The sequence below is a fragment of the Strix uralensis genome, chromosome 7 (assembly GCF_047716275.1).
Source record: "Strix uralensis isolate ZFMK-TIS-50842 chromosome 7, bStrUra1, whole genome shotgun sequence".
NCBI lineage: Eukaryota > Metazoa > Chordata > Aves > Strigiformes > Strigidae > Strix > Strix uralensis.
This window is the reverse complement of record NC_133978.1, coordinates 9580044-9604055: the sequence shown is the minus strand read 5'-3', so window position 1 is coordinate 9604055 and position 24012 is coordinate 9580044. Positions and strand designations below refer to the sequence as shown.

Sequence of the window (24012 nt, the reverse complement as noted above, 5' to 3'; positions counted from 1 at the left end):
AATCCCATTGCTCCAAGCTGCAGTAGTATTTTTAAAAAAAATATTATTTTATATATCCACCACTAAGGAGAATAATCTTAGAGCAGATTTACCCTAGTTAAAAGAGTTGAAGTAAAACAGGTAAAAAGAGATTAATTTTAAATTTGAACAGGTCAACAGTGAATCAAAGCTGCATCTGCAGAAAATAATTTTGCTTAAAGGGAAGTTTTCTGCTTTAGGGTAGGCTGACAAACCACCTTAAGTTTCTCCAGTCCAGAGATGGAAAACATCCTTAATGGCTTCCTTTAACCTATCTTTGAAGTCCTGCAGTAATTATGTAACTGCTCTGGAAACAGAAGAGGGCAGCCAGGAACCCTGCCTCTGAGCAGAGCACTTGGGAGGGGAAAACAAACAAAAAAGCCTCTGCTCTTTGCTGAGACTTCCCCCCACCTCAGCCTTAGGCCAATTTGGATGGGAAAGCTGTAGCAAGTGTCAGGCTTTTATTGTCTGCTCTATTTTTTGGGATTTGTTGCAGAGGAAGAAAGTGGAGGAGCCTCAGCATCATGTGAGCAACTTTAATATTAGGGCATAAATGTCAAGAGAACAGTGCCCTGGCTCCTTTTGCCCCTGTGGGAATAACGTTGCTGTGCCTTTCATCGAGCTCTGAGATCTGAGGCTTGGAGGAAGCGTTCAGTTTAGAAACCACTCTAAAACTTTCAGGAAGGTGTAGAAGACGTCAAAGCTAATTTCAAAGCCCACTCATCCATTTAGAATTTGCAACGAAACTCAGTTCTCATTTCTGCTTGTCTAAGTTCAAAATAACCTCACTTTAGTTATTTCATCAGTGTGAGCAAGAACAACAGCTGACCCACAATATCTAGGTAAGTGCCAATTTCAGCCCTCAACAAATCCAAGTATTTTGGGGAACTGATCAAAGGTTCATTGATGTTTGCTCAATTACATGTTAAAAGATTTCTTGCATTAATACATTTTAAATAAGATCAGGTGGCAACTCATAAATGGAAGTGGCAGTGCTGTAAAAAAAGAAAAGCATTTGAAAGATAGGAAATAACTGAAAAGCATGTGAGAACATGGAAGTTTTACTGTCAGCAGCAGGTGAGACTATGATAGCATGACAGTTAAGCCTGGCAGGTTCATTATCATCTGTAAATTGTAGGACATTTGTATCATTAAAGGAAAAACTCTAAAATATAGTTCTGCAGTGGTAAAGGAAAGCTGCCCCAGCAATTATAGAGGATTGCTAAAATGCAGTACGGACCAAAGAGCAAGATTTGCAAGAGAAGCAAGTAGCGGGCAAATAAAACTGGTAGCATATTAACCGAAAGAAAACCAAACCAAAATAAAAAAACCCGAAACCACCCAAACCGAATAATGAAGGTAAGAGGTTTAAATATATTTTCATTATACCGCACACACACACAAAAAAATACCGGGCTACAATTTTGGCTGCTTGTGCCAGTATAAACTATTCAGGATGTGAATTTTGTAGCCTGAAAGACACTCTCAGTCACAATCAGTTCTAACAGTGTATAGTTTATTCAACATTTAATGGCCTGACCTAGTAAATCTTTAGCAAATCTTGAGCAAATTTTATTACTATCATGAGGCATCCTGACTCTGATCAATTAAACATTAGGACTCATTAGGAAAGAAAGTAGCTTACTTTTACAGTTTTCTTCAAAGAGGTTATCCACGAAAAGTGGAGATACTTTCTTACATTTAACAGAAACCTGAAACTGAGCAAAAGTTTCAGAATCAGAATATTCTGAATACTTCAAAAGAACAGAGTTCTGTAAAGACTGAGTAAAGTGAAAGTATTTGGAAAATCAAGCTATATAACTAGTAAGAGTACTGAAATCTGGTCCACTGCCTGTTAAAAAACAAGCTGGATTTCCCCCTCACTCAGTTATTAGCTAACGCAAAGGCAAGATTCTGTTCACTTTGTGCACTCTTAGCCCTTGTTATTCCCCTGGCACATCCAAACTGTTTTCATGTGTTGCTCATAATGACTTGTTTCATTATTCAGATCAACATTCTGTAAAATGTAGGGTAGTTAAGCTGTTAAACACCAGAACAGAAACAAAGTCTTTCTTTCCTTGCCTGACAGTCCTCCCCTTGAAACAGTGGTCCATGTTGAATGTTAAAAGTTCAAAGTGTAAAAACCCTTCAGGGGTTCTTGCTCTCTGTAGACATGGGAGATGGTGTTCACAGAAGCCCATTATTTTCTTCATGTTTTTCTTTCCGTTTTCCTTCCGTATGTCTCTCCCCTCGGACCCTTTGCACACAAAGATAGGAACAAGCCTGAACCAGTTTAACTCTGAAACGAGAGCCTATCGTGAGCAGTTTCCATGCTGGTCTCCAGCTTGCACGCTGGCAGGGCTAAAAATGTGCTATAGTATTCAGTCCAAAATGGGTTTGGTTTTGCCTTTCTCTTACAGATCAGGCAGATGAATAGAGCTAAGATAGGTGGTAAAACTGGCAGGACATTAATATTTCTAACCACATTTGCACATGCATGAAGATTTCCCTAGCAATATCTCTCTCTAGAAAAAAAAAATCATTATGCTCCAGACAAGCTTATCAGGGTTATTGGTGTCAAGAGACCATGTTTCCCCTAGAATCTAGGTAAGAATTGGGTTGAAATTATAGTTAACATGAATTTTAGTGCAAAAGGCCATAATTTTAGTTAAATGGTTTTCTAAAATATACCGTAAAATAAAAGTTAAAGCTTTATCGTGCAATCTTGACTCACACAAATTGTTCTCACAATACATCATCCCTTAAATCAGGGAGACTGCTGGAAAAGGGCACAGTATTCCCAGAGCAGCTCTGGGAAGTTCTTGGGGTGTTTCAGCTAAAAAGATAGGTTCCCCTCTTAATTCAGTTATTAATTTCAGTTACACAGAGCTAATATATCCACTTAATATTAGGAGATGCTTTAGTCTACACAGAAGCTTTTAAAAGAAATGTAATGACTTTTCACAATATGAAACAGTTAACTTGAAAACATTTAATTATCTTCAGGAACTAACAACATAAAAATCGTCCTTAATTAAACACTCAAGACAACAGCCAGACTAATCCTAGAGTTCCTTAATAGCATGAGGAATGCAGTAAGTTTTAGCAGGTTTAATTCTAAGGAATTAAATGTATGTTGTCATGGCTAACACTTGTTTTGGAAAGAAAACCCAGGAAAATAAATTTAAATAAAACTTATGACACAGTTCACTAAATCTGCTGCAAAACCTCTGTGCAGGGAAAGTGAATAGATGATTTCAAAATTATACAGAAGTATGTCCTGACAAGCAACAGCAACACAAGAGTGTATTAACTTTAAAAGCCTTAATCATTTTAACCACCCATCCACAGAAACTCACTTCTAGCTACAATTTCTGTGAAAAATCAAGATTTTGCCAATATGTAACACTGCAGCTATGGATTTGATCATATTTAGGAACTTTAATTTCTCTACTTCCAAGGTTGTGCTATATTTTTTACTTACTTTGGGGCCTAGATAATTGACAGATTAGCTCAAGAGGTAGATCTAGATCTACAAGACATGCAACAGCAAAAGAGTAACCCCAAAATTCACTGTCAATCTTTTTTTCCCCCATTTGAGCAAGTATACATCAATACATAAATTATAACCTATTTCAGGTAAAGAAGGCTGTTTCATTGCCGAGGGTCATATGCAACCTTTAACATCTCAGGAACAATGTCCTGGCTCCTGCATTGCCACTTTCAGGACCTTTCAGGGTAATCGACCATCTCAGCAATTCCCACAGGGTTCCTTCCCTCCTTTTCCCTACTGGTAAGTACTTCTACACTTTTCTGTCTGGCATTGCCCTCTACTTTCCTGTCTGCTCTTAGCTTTCCAGAAAGTAAGTCTCTCCAAAGTTCATCCAGCTCTCAGTTCTCTCATCTAACTGGAGTTTGCTCTGATTCTTTCTGGTGCCAGCACTGCTGTGTAAGTGCAACAGACTCTAGTACTGTTATGCAGCTTAGGGCTGTTCACAGCCAGTAGAGTTGGCTTTGTAGTCCTAGCTAGGGAGAGAAGAAAGGGCTAGACAAAAGATATCTGAATACCTGTCCTATTTTCTCTCTGCCCCTTCATTAGTCTCAAATACCACTCTTCCCTTTCAACCAGGTCCATCTATTCTCCTGCTTATCATGGCAGCACGACATCCCAACATCCTTCTGCAGTTGTTTATCAGTGTCACACATCTGTATTAGGCACACTTTTAGATATAGGATTGAGTCTAGTGCCATTTTGAAATCACCAGGCGCTTTCTTTGACCATTATGGCATTTTGGTTTGTTCTTAGAATTTAGGATCATCAGGCAAGACTGTGCTGCGGCAGAGAGCTGCAGAACACAGCCCATGGAAAAGGGCTGCTGAGCTGGCCTTTTACCTGCAAATTCCTGCTGTTTCAGGTTCTGGAGAGACATAAAGCTGCCAATAGCCAGGGGGGTGGCAGGCTACAACCCTTACAGTACCCAACCTGGTGGGCCAACAGCACGCTTGTTTGCAGAGCTGAAAGCTGCAAAGCAACCTCAGCCCGTGCTTCCTGCACAGTCCAGTTTCCACCTTATTCTGCACGTAGCTACAAGGGTGGAGGAAGGCTCTCTTCCATGGCTCTCCCAGCCACCTCCGCAGCTTTGGATCCAGCCCATGGGGCATGAGACACCTGAAGGTTCAGAAGGTCCTGAGCACATCAGTCTACCTTGGGGTAACTAAGCATGGTGCAACTGTCCCAGTGCAGGCGGGTGTACAGAAAGGGGAATAACAATACCTAGACAGCAGTCACTACAAAAAAAAAAAAGTAACCATCCAACCCTTTTCATATCACAAAGACTGCAAAAATTCCTATACAAGTGGTCCAAAACAATTTGCCTTATTTGGTGATGCAGATTAGCAAATCTGCATATTCCAAAGAATTGGTCAGGTACCAATCTCAGCTGAACTGCAAAATTACTTCGTATTACTAACCTTCCTTCTTTCCCTCACTAGAAAATAAGCAAAAGTAGATAGCACATGTTGAAGAGCCAGAGAAAAATCAGGATGATTTTTAGGAAGCATGAAAAAAGACAGGTCACAGCAGATCTTAAATTTCCATCTCCAGACAGAAAGATAAAGTACTCATTATTACTACTCCACTTATTTTTTGCTGTTGACAGCCAGTACAGTGTTAAGATTCACTATGGAGTTACAATCTGTTTTACTCAGCAGTAACTGTCAACATGTACTCAGAGCCAGAATGGCAGAGTCCAGTTTGCAACGCTACTTTTCCACACTGGATCGAAGGGGCCTTCAGTTTCAGGAGAAAAGCCAGAGTGTGACTATAAGGCCTGAGTAAGAAAGGAGTGAGGAGTGGTATACTTCTGAAGTTCAGCCCCAAAAATACATTCCACACTGCGACATGTAATGTTTTAGAGAGGGGATCTCAAGCTATGAAAATGCTCTCTACCATGCTGTGATCCCTGGACACAGATGGCTACACCCAGGTGTTCTGTGAGGTTCCTGTAATGTCTCCAACTCATCCCCAGTATGACAAAGAAAAGCATTCATGCTGTGAAGTTTAAATCAGTTCCACTAGACATGAGTATTTCCCTCCTTGTTAGGAAGGATGGAGATGGTCGCACAAAAGATACTTGAGACTCCCACAGATCAGTTCTAGTTTCATTAAATTCACATGACAGATTTTGTTCAAGCCTCAGAGAAAAAAATATGGGGCATACTGTACAGCATTTTCACTAATACAAAGAATTTGGAACTAATCTTGTTCCACCCTGCAAACACAAGCCGTATCTAGCTTCCACTTTTTATTTTTCACTGTAAATACTCCAACTCTTGCTCCATAACACCCAAAGGAAAAAGGTTTGTTGCAGCAGGCATCACCACCAGTTCACTGGTGAGCAGGAAGAGGCTCTTCCCCATGCAGGAGTAGAGAAAAGCCACAGCTGGTTTTCATGAAGAGCCCCGAGGCTCAAAAGTAAGGTTTTCATCTCAGTCTCCCCAAAACTTATATTTAGTGTTTTCTACATTCAAGTGAACTAATGGTCTTTATACATACCTTCAGTCTCTAGCTGGGAAATGCAGGACTGACTTCAACCTCTTCTTGCTTCTGAGCTGAAGGATATACCATATACCTTGAAAGGTATGGTATGGCCTCGAAAGCATGTGAAACCGACTGACATCCAAGCCAGCATCTTTACATACAGGAAGGATTAGACTTATTAAAATTGCTTGCTTTGCAATGCATTCTCCTCTCAGCAGTTTACTAGAATTTCTAAGTTAACTCCTGCAATGCTGGGAACTTGCTTTCCTTTATAAGGGGTACAGGCACCAGAAGAAATACAGAAGAACCATCTAAGGGGGAGATCACCTGGACAAAGCAACCTGAAATTAAACCAATCACATGGATCATCTCTCCCTTTTCATCCAGTCTTCTGAAAATACTTAAGCAACTAATTTCTGTTCAGACAAAGGTTGGAGAGAAAGCAAATGACAGCTCACTCATCCACTTCACAGACCCACCGGCTGTGTCAGTGTCAGGCACAGGGAGACAGGCAGAACTACCAATTGCTCAGCATTTGGAGCGGTGGAGACAGGAGAATAAAGGCATTTAAAGAAAAACTGCATGTGTTCCAGGAACAGAGAATAACATCATGGATCAGCTAGATTAGCATTCACTGAAGCACTTTCACGGCCTGGTGCCCAGACACTTGCAGCCATCATAATACAGGGATTTTACTGGTCAGGATGGAATAGCATGCTTTATATTGCATGCAGAGGCCTGTGCCGACTCGAGCAGGGTGTGGAGACACAGCGATATGCCTGAGTGGCAGCTGAACAACGAGACAGAGACAAGTGGATTCAACCAATGAGTTTAGCAAGAGTCAGACACTGAACACAGGACAAGCATATGAAAGTGCTACTGACACTTTAGGATCTAGGCCCAGAAACTTGACGATACAGCCAGATACAGCAAATAATTCTTACAGAAGCTATTGAGTATGCCACGTAGGTGAGCTTTGTGCTAAAGTGATGAATGCATACAATAAAAAGGTGACAAAACCAGAGATTTCATGAGGGATGACACAACAAAGTACGCACAGAATTTTCACAAATGCATAGCACTGTCTCTAGGCATCTAAAGTTTACAATTCAACTGTAAATATAGTTTACAACTCAATTATAGCACTGCCCTTACAGTACACTATGCCTGCTTTTCTCCCCTCTGTTTCTATGCAAAGATAGTTAATATGTCTCAGCATCAAGAAAGCACTCACTACAATTAACAAAGATATCCATAAATTCAAATTGGTTAAAGCTTCAGTATTGATTATTAAATATAATAATTGATTAATGTTTTAATAAGATGACAAAACAGTAGAAATCATGGTGGATTCTCAAAACAAATCTCCATTAGAAAATACCTGAATCCATCAGCAGTAGAACTACTTAACTGTAATCAGGTTTGATTACAAGAAAATCAAGAAAAGCTGAAGTAGACCACCAGATACCATAACCTTTACTACTACAAAGAAATAGCAAAAGCACTCTTTTCTGAACCACAAAATATACCCCTTAACACAGGCAAGAACATTTCTTTCCCTTCTCTTCCTCTCATACTTAATACCAGATTAGAAAAGTAGCTTTACTGCTGTATACTGCTTTTGACTTAAAACACATTAAGATGAGTTTTCTTATAACTTTGTACAAATATACATCTCTGTCCCTGTGAGCTTAGAAAAACTGGAAAAAAGATGAAACTTTGTTCTTTTCCTACATCCCAAATCATCAGAAAGTACCCTCAAAATAAACAGGCCTACTAAGACACTGCAGTTCTTGCTGTGGCAAAAAAAGCCTGAACTCTCACTGGAAGGCAGCTATAAAAGGTTAAACATACATGTTTAATTCAGGGAGAGAAAGACACTCGAATTTTCCCACAATAATAGCTCAAGAAATATAGCTACATTCTTCCAAGACAGAAGCAAAACTGATGGAGTCAAGCATGCATGACTGTACTTTGAATATTCACCTAATCCAAAGCAAGGATCATCTCCTATGCAAACTTTATTATGCAAACAGGATAATACCCAGATTCCCCACTCGGCCATTTAAATGAAAATATCAGAAATGGCCCACCTAGTATCAGAGACAGAAAAAATAAAGACAAGCACATATCTTTCTCTGATTCCTAGCTCTCATTTTCTTCCTCTTTTTCCCAGTGATGACAGGCTGACAGATAGAAGGAAATATACATCCACCCCACAGTCTTCCATACAAGTAAATACAAAAAAAAATCAAGTGTTTATTGTAAGTCTGCATGAAGGCACAGATGAGCTTGATTACAGACACATCGTAACAATTACAAATATATGTAAACACCTTGAGATATACAACAAAGCAATAATACAGCTAATACAGGAATAAAATGTAACCTGCTAAAAAACCACTTCTTTGTATCTGAGGTTCTTTCAACGATAAGCTCCGATTCACACCAATGCAGTGTAACACTTTTAAAGTCATCACTTGGATTCATGCTCAACAAATCTGCACTTTGACCATTGTTGTTAACCAGTGGATTTATAAATTTGATTCGCATCTGAACAGGCTTCCTTCACTAGGATCAGAAAAACACAGGAATAACCAGCTAGACACCCAACCAACCTATAATGAGGCTTTGTAGATTCTCTAAATACACAAGAGCAATCACCAAGGTACTGAAATTAAATATAAGGTTCAGAAAAGCTCAAGGATATTTGTTCCATTTTTACTTGCATTTGAGGAAATTGCTGTATTTCTGCAGGAAAGGAACAGTCTACAGCTGTCAGGTGATTTTTTTCTTCCTCCACAGGAGGCTTAGATTTCATCTGAAACACCTGCCAAAACAAAAGTCAGCAATCACAAACTAAAGTGCCTTGGACAGCTTAGGTTTTACCACTAGAATAAAACACTTTCATTTATAGATACAGTATTAATGTATATTGTATATTGTACCTTTGCACATAGACTACTTCCAATGTTTTTGTGGAAAGGACAATTGCTTTTTTTGTTTTTCTAATTAGATACCAATGCCAGGAACTTAAAGAACTGCAACACTGCACTTTTTGAAAAAAAACCACACAGAAAAAAATTGTAGTTTTAGTACAGGCAATTCCCAGGCCTAGCCAAAGAGTACTCTGAGCAGCAATTTACTACAGGGACACACAGTTTTCTCAAACTCAGCCCTCAACCATCTGTCTTAACTCCCCACTCCTCCTCTACAAAAGCTTTATAACCTCCAGAGCCCAGTTCCAGTGAGGAAAGACTCCTAATCCAGGTAATATGTGCAGAACAAAACCTAGCACAGCTCCGACGTTTCTCCTGACCCTGTGGCCACATGATCCCAACCTAAAGATGAGGTAGTACTTTTCTTTGGAGCCTAACCAGTTGAACAGGAATAAGCACTGTTCTCCCTAATGTAGCAGCTGTCTGTTAATGCAGTGCCAAACTCCATAGTTTCATCTCCTCTTCAGGGCACACTACTAATGCAAGACCAGCAACAGCTGCTTAAAAAAAAAAATCATGGTATGACCACACATTCCTGCTTGAACTACAACTGCATCATAAAGGCCATGGTTTGGCATGTTCACTGACTTCCTCCAGTCCACAAAGTGGCAATGACTTAACTCTCTTTGTTCTGGACTAGTGGTTATTATCCAAAAGGAGTATGAAGGATATCCTGAGTACTTGTTACAGTGAAATGTAGAATTTAAAAAAAATTAAAAGATTACGAACTCTAGTCTGAATCCAAAAAGGGCTGGGAGAGGAATTCAGCTCCTCAGGGAACTGAGGAAACCAGATTGTCTCTATGCATACAGTCCATTTGGTAATTAGGGGCTCTGTTTTCTCTCTCTTCAAGAGGACAGATCTTTCCCCTCAAGGAGGCTGTTGTAACACATGTATGTATTATAATTTTATAGCTTACACTCATAAACCTTCTGGTTTCTTATGAGATGGCTTGATCTGGAGAAATATGCTCTGCATAGTCCATGATCTGTAGACTCCCAAGGATCAAAAAGAAATAGACTGGCATGACTGAAACAAAAAGGAAACATCAAAAAGAGTTGAACACTATTAGAATTCATACTGCTTGTAAAACTAAGCATTAGGATTAGAAAAAGCACTACAAGACTTAAACAAGGCCCCAGATGCATCCTCTTAGTAAGCAATAATCAATGATGAGGATGAGAAACTGCATTCTTTGATTGACAAAGTATTCAAGGCTCTTTTTTTTGTCTCCATGATCCGTTTCCATTTATTTAGCAAAAGATACGGAGCCTATATTGTCTCCTGTCAGCAGTGCAGCTCGCACAGATCTCAGGAAGCTTTCTCATTTTCACTGCTTCCAAGACTACATTTTTCACTCAGCTGAAGTGCACAGGGATTCCACCCAGGCAGATGGTTTCCTGAACACGAACATTTTAACAGGAAAGGAATCCTGTTCTGTTCAGCTCTAGTACAGCGATTGCCAACAGAAAAGCACTGACACTTTCTTGAACAACTCTTGATAGTCCTTTCTGCCCTTGGGAATATGGTCTCAGAGGAGTACATGTAATTAAAACAATCTTATCTGGCTGTTAGCTGGAAGACTATCTCCGAACAGTCCCACCTCTTCTTCCAAAGAACTTCTCTGGAACAAATCACGGATAAAATAAACTCTTAATGCTCTACAGAGTGTCAGCTGCATTCCAGCATCCAAGCCAGATCCCTTGAGAGAAAAAGTAAGAAGAAAGCTGCTTGATTGTCAGAGAGGAAAGCACTGCTGGAACAGCTAGAAGAAACACATTTTTTTAAACCTTTAGCTGTAAAGGGGTACACTCACAAAATGCTCATCACAGCTAAAAATTACTTCCGTGGCCTTATACAACTAGCAATGATGCAGTGTGCAACTGACAGAAATTAGTAACGAAAATGGCAATAGAAACCCACCCAGGTGCTTCTGAGATAAAGAAGCCAAGCACTTAAGCCCTCCTAGTAAGCTGGACCTCACTGTCACGTGAGTTTCCCCAGTCTATAGATCTGATAAAAATCACAGCTGCAGAAGCATAATTCATGACTATAATTCACAAGGAAAACTGAAAATCCATTTACATTTATTAGGAGATGGTTGTGCACAATTTCTCATCTTATTCAAAAAGTCTACAAATAGAGTTTAACACTTGTGATTGCAAGCAAATGTTTGTTCAGCGTTCTTAGGTAAGGCCAATTTAGCGCCTTGTTACAATTTCAAGATTTAGTATACATTTGTCAGTTCTTTACTTTCCTCTGGTAACAGTCCCACTGGAATAGTAAGGAGAGTTCCCTAAGACACTTTATAACAGCAGCTGAACTTGGGTTACATAAATTCAGTTTTGGAGTATGCTTCAAGCGCAAATTACTCTAGGCAATTTTCCATTTTAAGATCTTAAAACAACACTGTCAAAGGCTTTCCCCCCTCCCCCCGGCATTTATACTACCACCACTATGAGCTCGCACTCTGTAGAGCCGCATGTCCAAGATTCTCAAAGCACTTCAGAAAGAAGGGCACCATTTCAAATAGTGGTATACTTGAGCTGGCATCCTACTTATAAAAGAATTTATTTTTTTCTTCGTCTTATGTTTACAAAAGGACAAGCATCAAACTAAACCAATCCTATCTTGACCTCAGTCCCACCTCTGACCACCTGTAATTTTCTCACATGCAATCCTACCACTGATTCAGGAGCTCTGTAATCACAATGCTCACAGCCGAGTTTCCTCTATGGAAAGGTGAGCATCTGCTATAACCAATTATTTTCAGATGGAAGCACTGGCCAAATTTTAGGTCTGCCAGAATCTTGAGAATCAGTTGACTGAAGAGTCACTACTATAACTAATGTAATTTGATAATGCACTTGATCCCATATTGGTTTACAAAGTGTAATAGACTATATATGCATTTCTCTAAATTCTCTCAGAGCTGAAACTACATAGCTACAGTGAAGAAATTCTAGTTTTGCCTTAAGCGAAACCTTTTACAACATCATTTTTACTTACTATTTTGATTTAGAGCACTAATTTTATAAAGATTTCCAGTTTGCAATTCTTACTGAATAGGTGAGCAGCAAACATGAAAATATATGTACAGGTGTTAGTATACTACCAGAATGCTGTCCTTCCCTCTTAAAAATGCCCTTAATAAAGCATTAGGCATGTCAAACAAACTTTTGTAAACAAAAGATAAATTACTCATGTTCTGCTTGATTATAGCCAGATACATATTCTCATAAAATAAACATTCTCTTGTCATTTTCCATGGCCCACATATCCATATATATGAGGTAAACCACTTAAAATCATCACTAATATATAAACCTCAGTACTCAACAGGAACCTCGGGAAAAACATAGCTGAGTAAGATGTCAATATCAAGAAGTGACACTTTGTTCCACTGCAAAGTGAAACGAATTTATTTGTGCTAAATGAATGGAAAGAATGTATTCAGAACACATTTCTTTATACATTGTACCGGCTTAGGCTGCTAAATACGCATTCATTAGTGCCATGTTGTGCTACTTTCTTGTACTCTGTTTCTATCAAGCAATACAACATTTTGGCTGTTACACCAATATATTCCTATATGCTCATCTTATCTCTTATTTTCTAACAGACTTTTGAACATTTAGAATACCTGTTCATACTTTGCTTCAGGGGAATCACAATTTATATATTTTAACAGGAAAAAAATTATCATCAGCTGTTCTCTACAATCACGTTGCCTTCTGCAGAAAAAAAAAAAAAAAATCAAAGAGCACACTTTAATCAGCTATCAGTAACCTGTGGGCAGGACCACACTTAGGGAAGTTAATCGTGACAGATCACACAGTATGGGCAACTTACAGGTTAACCTAAGTGTCAAGTGAAATCATCAAATCTTAAGGTCCACGAATTGTACATTCCACAGACTCCAACAAGCCAGTTCCCTCACTATAAAATGCAGACTGTACCATACGTTTGAGGTGCTTTTAAACAGGAGAAGTATGGATGTGTCCTGTGTGCTGAATTAAGCTTATTTACTACATAATACAACAGAGTATGTGTCTTGGGCGCTGATTAGGGTGTCTGACTCACTTTTGCACTAGAAGCTGTTATTTCAAATGACTGAAACGTAGTGCTGATTTTCCATAAGCTTGGTAAACACTGTAATATTTCAGAATTTATCATAAAGCCCATCATGCCTTTAATTTTTCTGCAAATTGTCATGAAAAAATATAAAAAGGTATCCCTTTAATTGTACAAACCTAAAAGCCAGGAAAATGAAGCTTTGGAGCCAAGCAAAACGACATAATGCCGTATTACCAAACAGAGTAGCAAATGTTCCAGCCAGAGAATGGACATACATGTAGTTCAAGTAAACACTGATGGAAAACTTTGTTAAGTTAGTGTTGTAGACCCACAACACTGGCTGCATTTTATACAAACGTTTACAACACAATTAACAGTGAAGCCTATATAACCTCAGTGCAAATAAGTCAAATCCAAATATGCCAAGTAAGCCTTTGGCTTTTAGTAAACTGCTCCATGTTATGAGTCCACTTCTGACATACAGACTGCTGAGCACATGCACTAAGGCTGAGAGGAGGGATGCACTGAATGTTGAAAAGTGGCTGACTGCGATGCTGCGGATTGGACCGTAGGTTGCACAGGTGGCGGAGGTGGTGGCGGAGGTGGCTGCACTGGGGTCTGCGTGTTTGGAGAAGGAGGAGGAGTGGGACGTTTAAATTTGTCGGGGCTGTTACTTCTTCGTGGTGAAGGCCTCTGCAGAACAAATATTGAAATTATGTTTAACACACTCCTGGAACAACGTTAGGTACAAGTCCTCTAATCAATTTATTGAGCTTGGCAAAGAGAAAAAAACCACACAAAAAAATCTGAACACTTATGTGGGAAGAATCTATTTCAAAACATTGCAAGAATTACAATACAACTTTTACAGAAAATAAACATTACTCTGCAATGGAGTAGCAAAGGAAAAGGGAAGTACTTCTGACATCAAACAGAACACGTATTCCCTCCTGTCAGCTTGCAGGAAATGAACCCAAGAAGTATGTCCTGCAGATTTGTTTAGCTATGACGACCAGCAACCTAAAAAGAAATGAGAGATGCTGTAGAGACAGCACCTCCCCGTTGTGCTTGCCCAACCAGTAGGTGCTGATGAACCTTTAACTTTACGCTGCTGGTGTATGAAGTCCAACTCCGTGGTACCTGAGCATGGGTGAAAAAGTTTCAAATGCCCGAGAGTCTGCCCAGAAGCTCCAGCTTTCTGAAAGACTCTTAGCCTGCACACCGGAGCAAGACCAAAGCATAATACAAGTTGTTCTTTGGAGAACAAAAAAAGATTACAACCCTTTGAGCTGCAGGAGTGAAGCAGTTGTTAGAGAGCTCCCCTCAACAGAAACCACATATTTTCAACAACCTGCACATTTAAACATAATGACTTAAAACCCACTTTATCTTTACAAACCAGTGGAGGCGTGGGAAACCTTCTTTAATGTTAGCAATGTGAAAATATGAATTATGCTGCACAACACTAACTTTGCACTTTTGAAACCAAAATGCCCACTACTTACCAATCCAATTAGCATTAATCAAGAACCTTATGGCGTGATGAAGCACCCACCCACAATTCATAATCAACCACAGGTGAACTCTGAGGAGAAGCATGATTACAGCACTATACCAAATGCACTACAGGTAAAGTCAATTTATTCCATAATGGAGATGAAAAATGACGAGTCAAGAATCAAACTGCAGTTTAGTCAAATAACATATATTGTATCTATTCTTCTGCACAACAGTGTACAACAGATCAATGCTGTATGCAAAAAGCCAAGGGATTCTTGACAACTGACTGATGTCTCTGAAACTCTTAAAATAATTTAGCGTATTTGAAAACGTCTAATAATATGAAAGGACTTAGTTTAAGTATCGAGACAAAGTCAAGAGCTACTTGTCAACACCTTTCTCAAAACAATGAGTATTTTGTCCTGAAGACCATCTTTTTCATAGTGACCCAATGTGACGCCAATCTATTTACAGTTTCAGAAGGAGTAGTGTTTCACAGAGACTGAACAGAACAAATTCCTTGAAAAACTTATTTATAAAATTAGGTTCCAGGTTTTCCAGAAGCAGAGACCTTCCTGTGACTAACTCGTGACACACAGCAGTGGGCTAAACCCGGACCAGGATACTATTTTCCTGCTGAGCTCCAGCTTCCCTCCTGTTCTACCCACCATTGCAGTGTTCCCACCAATCTTTGCTCAATGAAATTAACAATTACCTTTGCACACTCACCTAAACTATTTTAGAAGCAACCATATTTTATCATTCTACTAAAAATTCTATTGAAACATGTTTTCACATCTGAGAATGACATGTATACACAAAAACCTTGCAGGATATTTACATACTACCATACCTGTTGAGAAAAATCTAAATTACCTTGTATGATACAACAACTATAAGGTATTTTGCCAAATGGTTAATATTTAGGCTCTGTTTGCTCATTAAACTCCACAAATACTTAGAAGAAATATGATTAAGTAGAAATGCATCAAACATTGCAGGTAAAAAGGAAATAAATCCAGTTGAAAGATATGAGAAATTGCCCTAACAAATGTTTATATTAACTTTCTTCTTTGCCAATGAGAATAGAAAATAAGAGTTAACTGCCTGTTACAGTGACATGATGGTAGCATTGTGTCATCCTGAAGAAAACCTGAGCTTGGAGCAACCTCAGATGACTCATCCGTCAGATGGTGGAGACTAGGAGAAAAATGAAAGCAATGTTTTTACTTCCTGGGATAGGCTTAGTACCTTAGAACATCACTTCTCACATCCTGCCTGCTGATCCATAAGATGATACCTATTACTGTCCTTAAGATGACAATACATCCTACTCTTTTGCAGAAAATAAGGTTCTCCAAAAAGAATCAGTTTCTGAGGGTGAAGAGGAAAATCAGGGTTGAAGAAAGCAGCAATAGATATCTTGGAGTAAGGAGACAAAAACAAACATTTACAAAAATGTTTTGTAAAAAAGCTTAAGGACAAGCAATTGTAACTTTTAAAAACCAAACTCACATTGGTAACAAGTATTTACTATTTTAAATACTTACTGTAATACCATGGGATGGCCCCATATGTTGCACATGAAGGCCTGGGGAATTGTAGTAAGACATTCCAGCTCTAGTCAGTGAAGTTGGTGGTGTGAAACCAACTGTGTGACTTGCATATGACAGACCTAAAAATTGTTAAAACAATGCAACATCAACATTCTTGTTTATATTACAAACTAAAGTGTGAGGTTTTTTACAATTTTTTACTTCTGAATCAATGATAGGTTAAGAAATGGTTAACTGCCGCCAGATTTGACATCTGAAAAATGTTCCTTATACTGAAAAGCGTGATGTAGAATTAATTTCTTTTCCTGTAGCAAACTACCATATGTTTCAAAACATACATTACACAATTTAAACACAACTTTTCACTTAACATTGATGGTGTAAGGCTCCCCTGGCAGTTTAGTTTTAGTCCACAAGTATTTCCATCCAGTCTTCCATTTCTCTAGGACAAAATGGCTCCCTGAACAAAATACAGTCTGAAGAAGCAGAGAGGTTGTGCCTGGAGAAGCCATCTAGCACTGGGCCACTACAAGTTTCCACAAAGGAACTGGATGTAGGTGGCTCCTCCAGGGCATACCAGATCCACACCCAGGCTTCCCCCGGTTTTGCCCCAGTGTTTGTAGGCAGGGACCCAAAGATCTTTGGGGCTGTGAAGTGGAAACATTCTGGCATTAGTTGCTAGCTGGACTAGGCTAGCAACTAACATTTAAAATTACAACTTGTTTTATCCCCATTAATGAAAGCCTAATATTCAGAAGTGCAAATATCTAATTCTTACATTTAAATATTTCCTTTCTGTAAAAACTAATTTATAAAAATGCAAACTACCTTTATAGCTAACCAAGGTAAACAGAAACAGCCACTGCCAAGTGCTTAAAGCTCAGACCTTGAAGTGTTCTGAGTATTTCTCAAAACAGCACATTTTCCAAAACCTTTAGCTCATTATTGCTTTCTGACAACATATCAGTGAGGTAGGAGACACGACTTAGCTGTTTAGTATCAGCCACTAGCAACTGCTTTAGAGAATTATGATCAAAAAAATTTCTAAAGGTCCATTAAACTTTTATAACACCACACTGGATTTAAGTTTTCACACTTCAACACAATCAATGCAAACCAGTGCCACTGCAGCTACAGTATGCACCAACACCCAGCTTTGTCCTTAACTGCATATATCTGTGTTTATGCCTACAATTGATGAGACAGGATCTTAGGAACTAATAAAGTTATACAAGAAAACATATTCCCCTTGCTTCCTTCAATTCTGTGTTTGATTTTCCTACATCCCCAGTGTATGTCCGGTGTAAATTACGAGCGACTCCAATAGAATCACTGTCACTTTAGAGTAGTTAAACAATGCAGATCAACAAAATCAATCTGCATGACAGCACATGTTTTATAACTAAGTGCTTTTGTAAGCACAAGGACAGAAACAAGTCAGTGTTCAGGTAGGTGACGATGTGCTGCAAGTCAGAGATAAGAGCCCAGAACAATAAAATGCAAAAAATATGCTTTAAGCCACATTTGCAACATCACAATCTTGGACTGCTTTGGGATAAACCAGCTCCAAAAGTTTTATAAAGTCTACATGGCAGTCAAAGAAGTGGTAACAGAGCAGTGCATGTACATCCAAGGTAGCTCATCTCTACAGCCCAAAATCTCTATCTAGCCTAGTTGCAGAAGCAAAGCATGTAACAGTTTATCTACACTAAAGACTAATTGGTAATTAGAGTATCTAATCCCCAGCTGCCTAGGAAGCAATACTTCCACAATCTTCAAAGTTCCATGCATTGTGCTAGAAATCTCAGCAGGATCTTGGCCTGAAAGAGTCCTCAAAAGCAGCATCTCAAGCCATGCAAGCATAAAAGGCTCTGGGATTCAGGAGCCAGAATCTGACCCATTAAACCTGCCTGTCTATCCATATGAAATTACAGCGTTTCCAGCTGGTTTCAAATTATGTTTCTACAAATTCAGGCACATCATTTCCAAAACAAAACATGCCAAACATCATGGTTTAAACCCTGCTGGCAGCCAAACGCCATGCAGCCACTTGCTCATGCTCCACCCCTCTGGATCATGGGAGAGAGAGTTGGAGGGGTAAAGGCAAGGAGACTCATAGGTTGAGTCGAAATCAGGACACCAAGTCATACAATTACTTGATGCAAAATATAACTGTTGTATTATTCTGTGCTGGTACTTTTGACAGTGTTTTACTGTACTACTTTAGATACAAAGTACTCTCAAAAACTGTTTGTTTTCATCCATTACTGCATTCATAAAACCCATAGAGCTGTACAAAATTCCCTGTTGATCTTATTAGTTCTCTAACAAACTGCTGATTCTATTTTTCTTAAGTCTGAAACTCCCCAACTGTGGATATTAATTTATCAGATGTGAAGGACAGTAACATAGCTGCCTGTGTAGAAGTGATAGTCTGGAACATTTACTGTACCAACATTACCAAAATTGTGAACTCTGTTAGAAACGATCATTTCAGCTGTGCTATTTTTAACTCTGCTTCAGACTGCATTTCAGCATCTCCTGTTTGTGGGATATAATTCTCACTAGAACGCAGCACTCTTGTATCAACTACTGATGGGAAGACAAGTCCACAGGGAACAGGGAATGTGCTTCAGTCCCAGTGTAGGAACAAACTGCTGGGGTACTCCTGCACAGACACATCAGCATCTAAATCAGGTGCATTTCTAGGTAATCTAGGATGTAAGTGTGTAAGTTACCAGATAATTTTTCCTACACATACTTTTAGTTATAACCACTGTGTCGACTACAGATAAAATGTGCAGTTGAATATTGTATTGCTATGAAGGCTGCACATGCATAACCATGAATGTCCACAGTAGTTACTCCAGAACAGTGGTTAGCATAACTACATTTCTGTACACTCCGCTACAGGAAAAGGATAAGAAAACATATATTGTTTTCTTGGTAACGTACCTTGCAGAACACTGAAGGTCAAATGATTTGCCTCATTTCAGAAGCCCAAAACCCTCTACCATAATGCTCATCTCTAACACTGTACGGTGGCTTATGGCCATAGCTAGTTTTCACACATACTTACTCCTTTTGCAACACCTGGATGAAAACTGAGTCCTTCTGAAAAACTAAAGTCAATCTTGAAAATTAAAGAGTTTAAAGACATTTCATATGTTCTAGCAGACCCGTGTAATAAAATGTCTCAATTCTATCTTGCAGAATGTGTCAATATAGAGCACATGTCATTTGCCCCTGATGTAGGACTTTGTCTGACAGGTTCTAAAGGTGAACTTGAGAAAGCAGAGCATGCAGAATTTGCTTCGTTATGCACAAGTGAGTTTGTGATCACTGTATAACATCCAACAACTTTTGGGCTAACAACATGTTTGGCCACTAACTTTTAATGAACGTTCAAGTGCAATTTTAAGGGATTTTAAATTTCACTCAATAAATTTGTTAGTAACACAAATACATTTCCTTTGATTAAAAAAATATATTCAATAATTAAAAACTCAAAAGCAAACCAACCTTTTCCATACAAAGTACTAGAGAAAGGAATTGTTAATTTTATAGTTATTGTTTTACAATAGAAAATAGCAGAAATACAAAAGCCATTTCTCTACTAAAGAGATTAGACTTCTATAAGAAGTTTTGATTCAGAGCACAACAGCAGTCTCATTACTAGTTCATCATCAAACTCTAGTAATCTGTTTGAACTATGCATCCTGTTGGGCAACTTCTATGGAGGGGGGGGAAAAAAAAGAGACAGTAAGAGAGAAAAAGAGCAAAAAAGAAAATAAAAATAAAAGTTCAAGTGATAGCTGCTTAACTGACCTTTAATATCTATTCACAGTGTAAAACAAAACCATCCAAAACCATATTGCACTAGAAGACAGCTAAGGCAAAACTCTTCTTACATTTATAGTGCAGTTTTTTTCTCCAGACTAGCTTTGAAAGCCTACTGAACTAAATATATTAATAGGGCACGTTACTATGTGATGCATACAATAACTTTAGAAACTGGGTTAAATATTTACCAGGTGATATAGGTCTGCTAGAACTTGGTGAGGGTGTATAAGGGATAGGACTGGACACAGTGCGAGGTCTTAATCCTTGTGCAGACATCTCATTAAAATATCTAACAAAAAAAGGTAAAGAATAATTAGATCAAACCTTTTAAAATGTGCCATGTTTTAAATGTTTCACTGTGTTTTTTTCAATTCCCATAAGAATCACATTAGATTAATGAAGGACCAGTCACCTTTAGGAAGTCATGACAGGAACTCTCATCATTGCTGAAGGCTGATACTGGCTTAGCTTTCAATGGAAATAGCTGGACTTATCTTAGTCATTTACAGGGAAAACTGTATAAGTTGCATACGATTAGAATAGTATATAAAGGCCAGAGGTATAAATCGTGCCATCCAATCTGACCTATACTACATTCTTACACTTTACACATTATTTCTCCATTGAACTCAACAGCTTGTCTAGCCGGAGCGTATCTTCCAGAAAGGCATTCAGAACTAGTCTGAAATCATCCAAAGTATGTGTGTGTGGGGAATCATTAAAGTATTGATAATTTGTTCCAACAGCTGATCAGCCTCACATTTTAAAACATGCCCTGTTTTCTACTTGAATCCCTCTGGTCTCAACGTTTAGCCATTTGCCCATCATGTCTTTTGTCACTGGAACAGAGAGACATTTTGAACCCAGGACTGTCTCCCACTAAAGATACTTCTAGGTTGTGTTGCAGGACACCTCACACACTTCAGTGTGATAAACCGAACAGATTAGAAACTCAGGAAAGGCGTTTTTCCCCACCTGTAATAATTTTAGTGGTATTTATTTGTACTTTACTCACTGCATACAGTGAAGCTTCTTCACAGCCATCAAGTGCTATACAAAAGGAGATAAAAATCATACCAATTGCTCCTACTTGCCACTTACTGTTTATATCTCAAAAGTAATTTTATGTATTTTTTCCACAGCACTAGGCTGGCAGCTTTCAGGTTGACTTGCTTACGCAACCTCCACTTAGATTTTTCAGACATTCTCTAGATTAGAGGTTCCCCTGCTCACCTTCTCCTGCACATATGGTTGTGTATCAGTGCACCTGGGTTTATATTACTACTTTTAGCTGTGTTTCTTTTCTGGACACAGCAAAGCAGTAGGCAAAATTAGCTAACAGCCCTTTGACTCTTACTTGTCTCCCCTTCTACCACTGTCTTCTCAGAAATTCTTAGTAGCTACATTTATTTCTAGATCACAGGAAAACACCCACAACATTGAGCAGCTTTAAAAATATTCCTATTTGATGGAACTCACAATGACGACTACTTTGAGGTCTGTGAGCCAGTTCATAAACTATTAGAAATGTGTTTTGATACTGCATCTTATTGATTTTTCACCAGGATATTCAGAGTTACTAAGCCACAACACCTAACAAAGTCAGTACACTGTAGTAATACCAAAGTTGGTTTAAATCTGGGTAGATCAGGTAATAAAAGTAGCTGCAATAGAGAACAGCAGAAAGTTAAGAAACTGGCAAATTAAAGTTTAATTAAATATAAGTTTTCTAAAGAGCTATCAGTGACAAGGTTAGCAAAACTGAACTGACTAGGCTACCTCTGCAACACACAGTAACTTGTAATGCAGACAGTACGTGTATTGCAGTAAGGCAGCAGTCTTTGTGATTTAATCGTATTATATTTTACACAGAGACAATTTTCTGTAATTCATCCTAGCACCTGGATCAGGTGATATGGAATAGCAGCACACTGTTAGTATGCTTCCTGGTTTCAGACATTTCTCTACTACTCCAGAGAACAGGATGGAGGATTGAGAAAACAAAGCTATTGCTAGTCAAGAGGAAGTTTTGGGAGAGCTGTGTATTTGGCATTCAGTAAAGTATTTACATCTACCCCCAGCTGCAAAAAATAAGTATCATCAGCTAACAGAACGCACCTGAAGAAACTGGGTATCTGATCCCTCACCACCACCATTTTTAGGAAAATAACGTAAGCTGACAAAAATCTACATTTTAAAATCATTACTGCATGTAGTTTCACAGTTATTTTGTCTACACAGTTCTCCTAAGATCAACCACTCTAATACCTGCTTCTTCCTTCCCTTTACTTTGTATTACTTACACTGCAAATATCTGTTTTGGAGCAATTCTGTCATGCCTTTGTAGTACCAAGAAAATCAACATGACAATGAAATTTCTTAGTAGTATGGAATAGTTAATAAAATTCCCCTGCATTTTATTGATTACCACTTCCTATAACTGGTGGACAAAAAAAATTAATAGAATACTCTGCATTTTTGGATTAATACTGGTAATGCACATAGATTTAGATTTTGACTCTTATTTCCATTACAATGTAAACACTGGCAGAAAAGACTAGGCTAATAAAAGTAGATTCAAACACCAGAATTGTGTGTTTCTAACATTTTAATTTATATAGCATTCACTACAACTTAATACCAGATGTCAGTTGCCCAGTATTTCATTAAAATGAAAACACTACCTTGAACTTTAAGGGTGCTCCTTGAAACAAAATACCTGGTACTTTGTTTCTGGTAAATTATGGCTTATAACAAATATACTGATGACCCAAGAAGAAATCTCAGTATCTGAAGAATACACAGTACAAGGTAACCCTTTTATTTTTTTTAAAGGATCACTCCAAATCTAAAGTAATGTAAAACAGTACAACAAAATAATGAGCATTTGATAAATAAGAATGTTTTATTCAAAGTATACTTAAAAGCCTCTTTCAAGATAGAACACTGTCATATGATTATGATGTGAGAAAACACTAAAAGGCATCATTTAAAACCATGAAAAACTCAAGTCTATCTGGAAGGTCAATGCAAACAACGCAGCTTGCACTGGAGAAAAATAATGAAGGATGTTATGGTTTGGACATCAAGAACAACCCAACAGATCTGGAAATGCTTCCTCTCTCTAAGGCTTTACACAGTATCCCTTTGTATTTGGCTTGACACATTCCATTTTCTGCAAAGGACAAATTAGCCCCAAGTAAGGAATTGTTCCTACCTCACAGAATTCCTTGCAGTTACCAAGTTAGGGGGAAAACAAAGGTACTATGATTGAATTATCCTGTATCTCAACTCCACAATGGAAATTATGAAAACCCTAAACAATCTTCAGATACAAATATTTTCTCATTGTTAAAACTAATGCAATTTCTACACAAGTTTGATATCATTCTATTGAAGATATTCTTGGACCATGCTGAAATTTGGTATGTATATTAAACCCATATAGAGGTTATTTCTATAAATACTTATTCTATAATATTCAAAAAGTAGCATGAGTATTGATTAATAAGCTCAATGTCAATGTATCTGGATGGTTAGAAAATACAAACCTTTCATCGTCCATTTCTAAGCTGGATTCACTTTCTGACAGTTGCCTGCAGAGTGCTTCCCTACGTTCCATTTCCCTCTGTAATTTTCTCTGAAGTCTCAAGTTTTCTTCTCTCATATGTCGCTCTTCTTCTAAATATTGTGCCATCTTCTCCGAATCTGAAATTCAGAATTTTGTTGAAGTTTATTAAAATTCAATTTCACAGACAGGCAAATATGTTGTGCTTAGTTTTATTCTGGTACTTCAAGAATAAAATGCTCAAGATGGATCATTTAAAGTTCTCATCTCCAAGTCATTAGTTCAAAGCCTAATTCAGAACAGTAGATACTATAATAAATTAATGGTTGACAGCAATTCTGGAAATAAAAGGTAAAAATCAAAAAAGTTTTAAGCATTTACTTAAATGTATTTGAAAGGAAAAAAGACATG

At 38.2% G+C, this 24012-nt stretch overlaps 1 protein-coding gene across 1 annotated transcript in view; it reads right to left on the bottom strand.

Moving 5' to 3' along the window:
* Positions 1-8289: 8289 nt before the first annotated feature.
* Positions 8290-24012, bottom strand: part of CCDC6 (coiled-coil domain containing 6) — a 57910-nt gene continuing 42187 nt past the window's right edge. Inside the window, exons 6-9 of the mRNA XM_074874378.1 lie at positions 23585-23741; positions 20222-20322; positions 16185-16309; positions 8290-13827 (exon numbers count right to left, since the gene is read on the bottom strand). Coding sequence (XP_074730479.1) covers positions 13636-13827; positions 16185-16309; positions 20222-20322; positions 23585-23741 — 575 coding nt within the window. The 3' untranslated portion in view covers positions 8290-13635. The remainder of the gene's footprint in view (positions 13828-16184; positions 16310-20221; positions 20323-23584; positions 23742-24012) is intronic.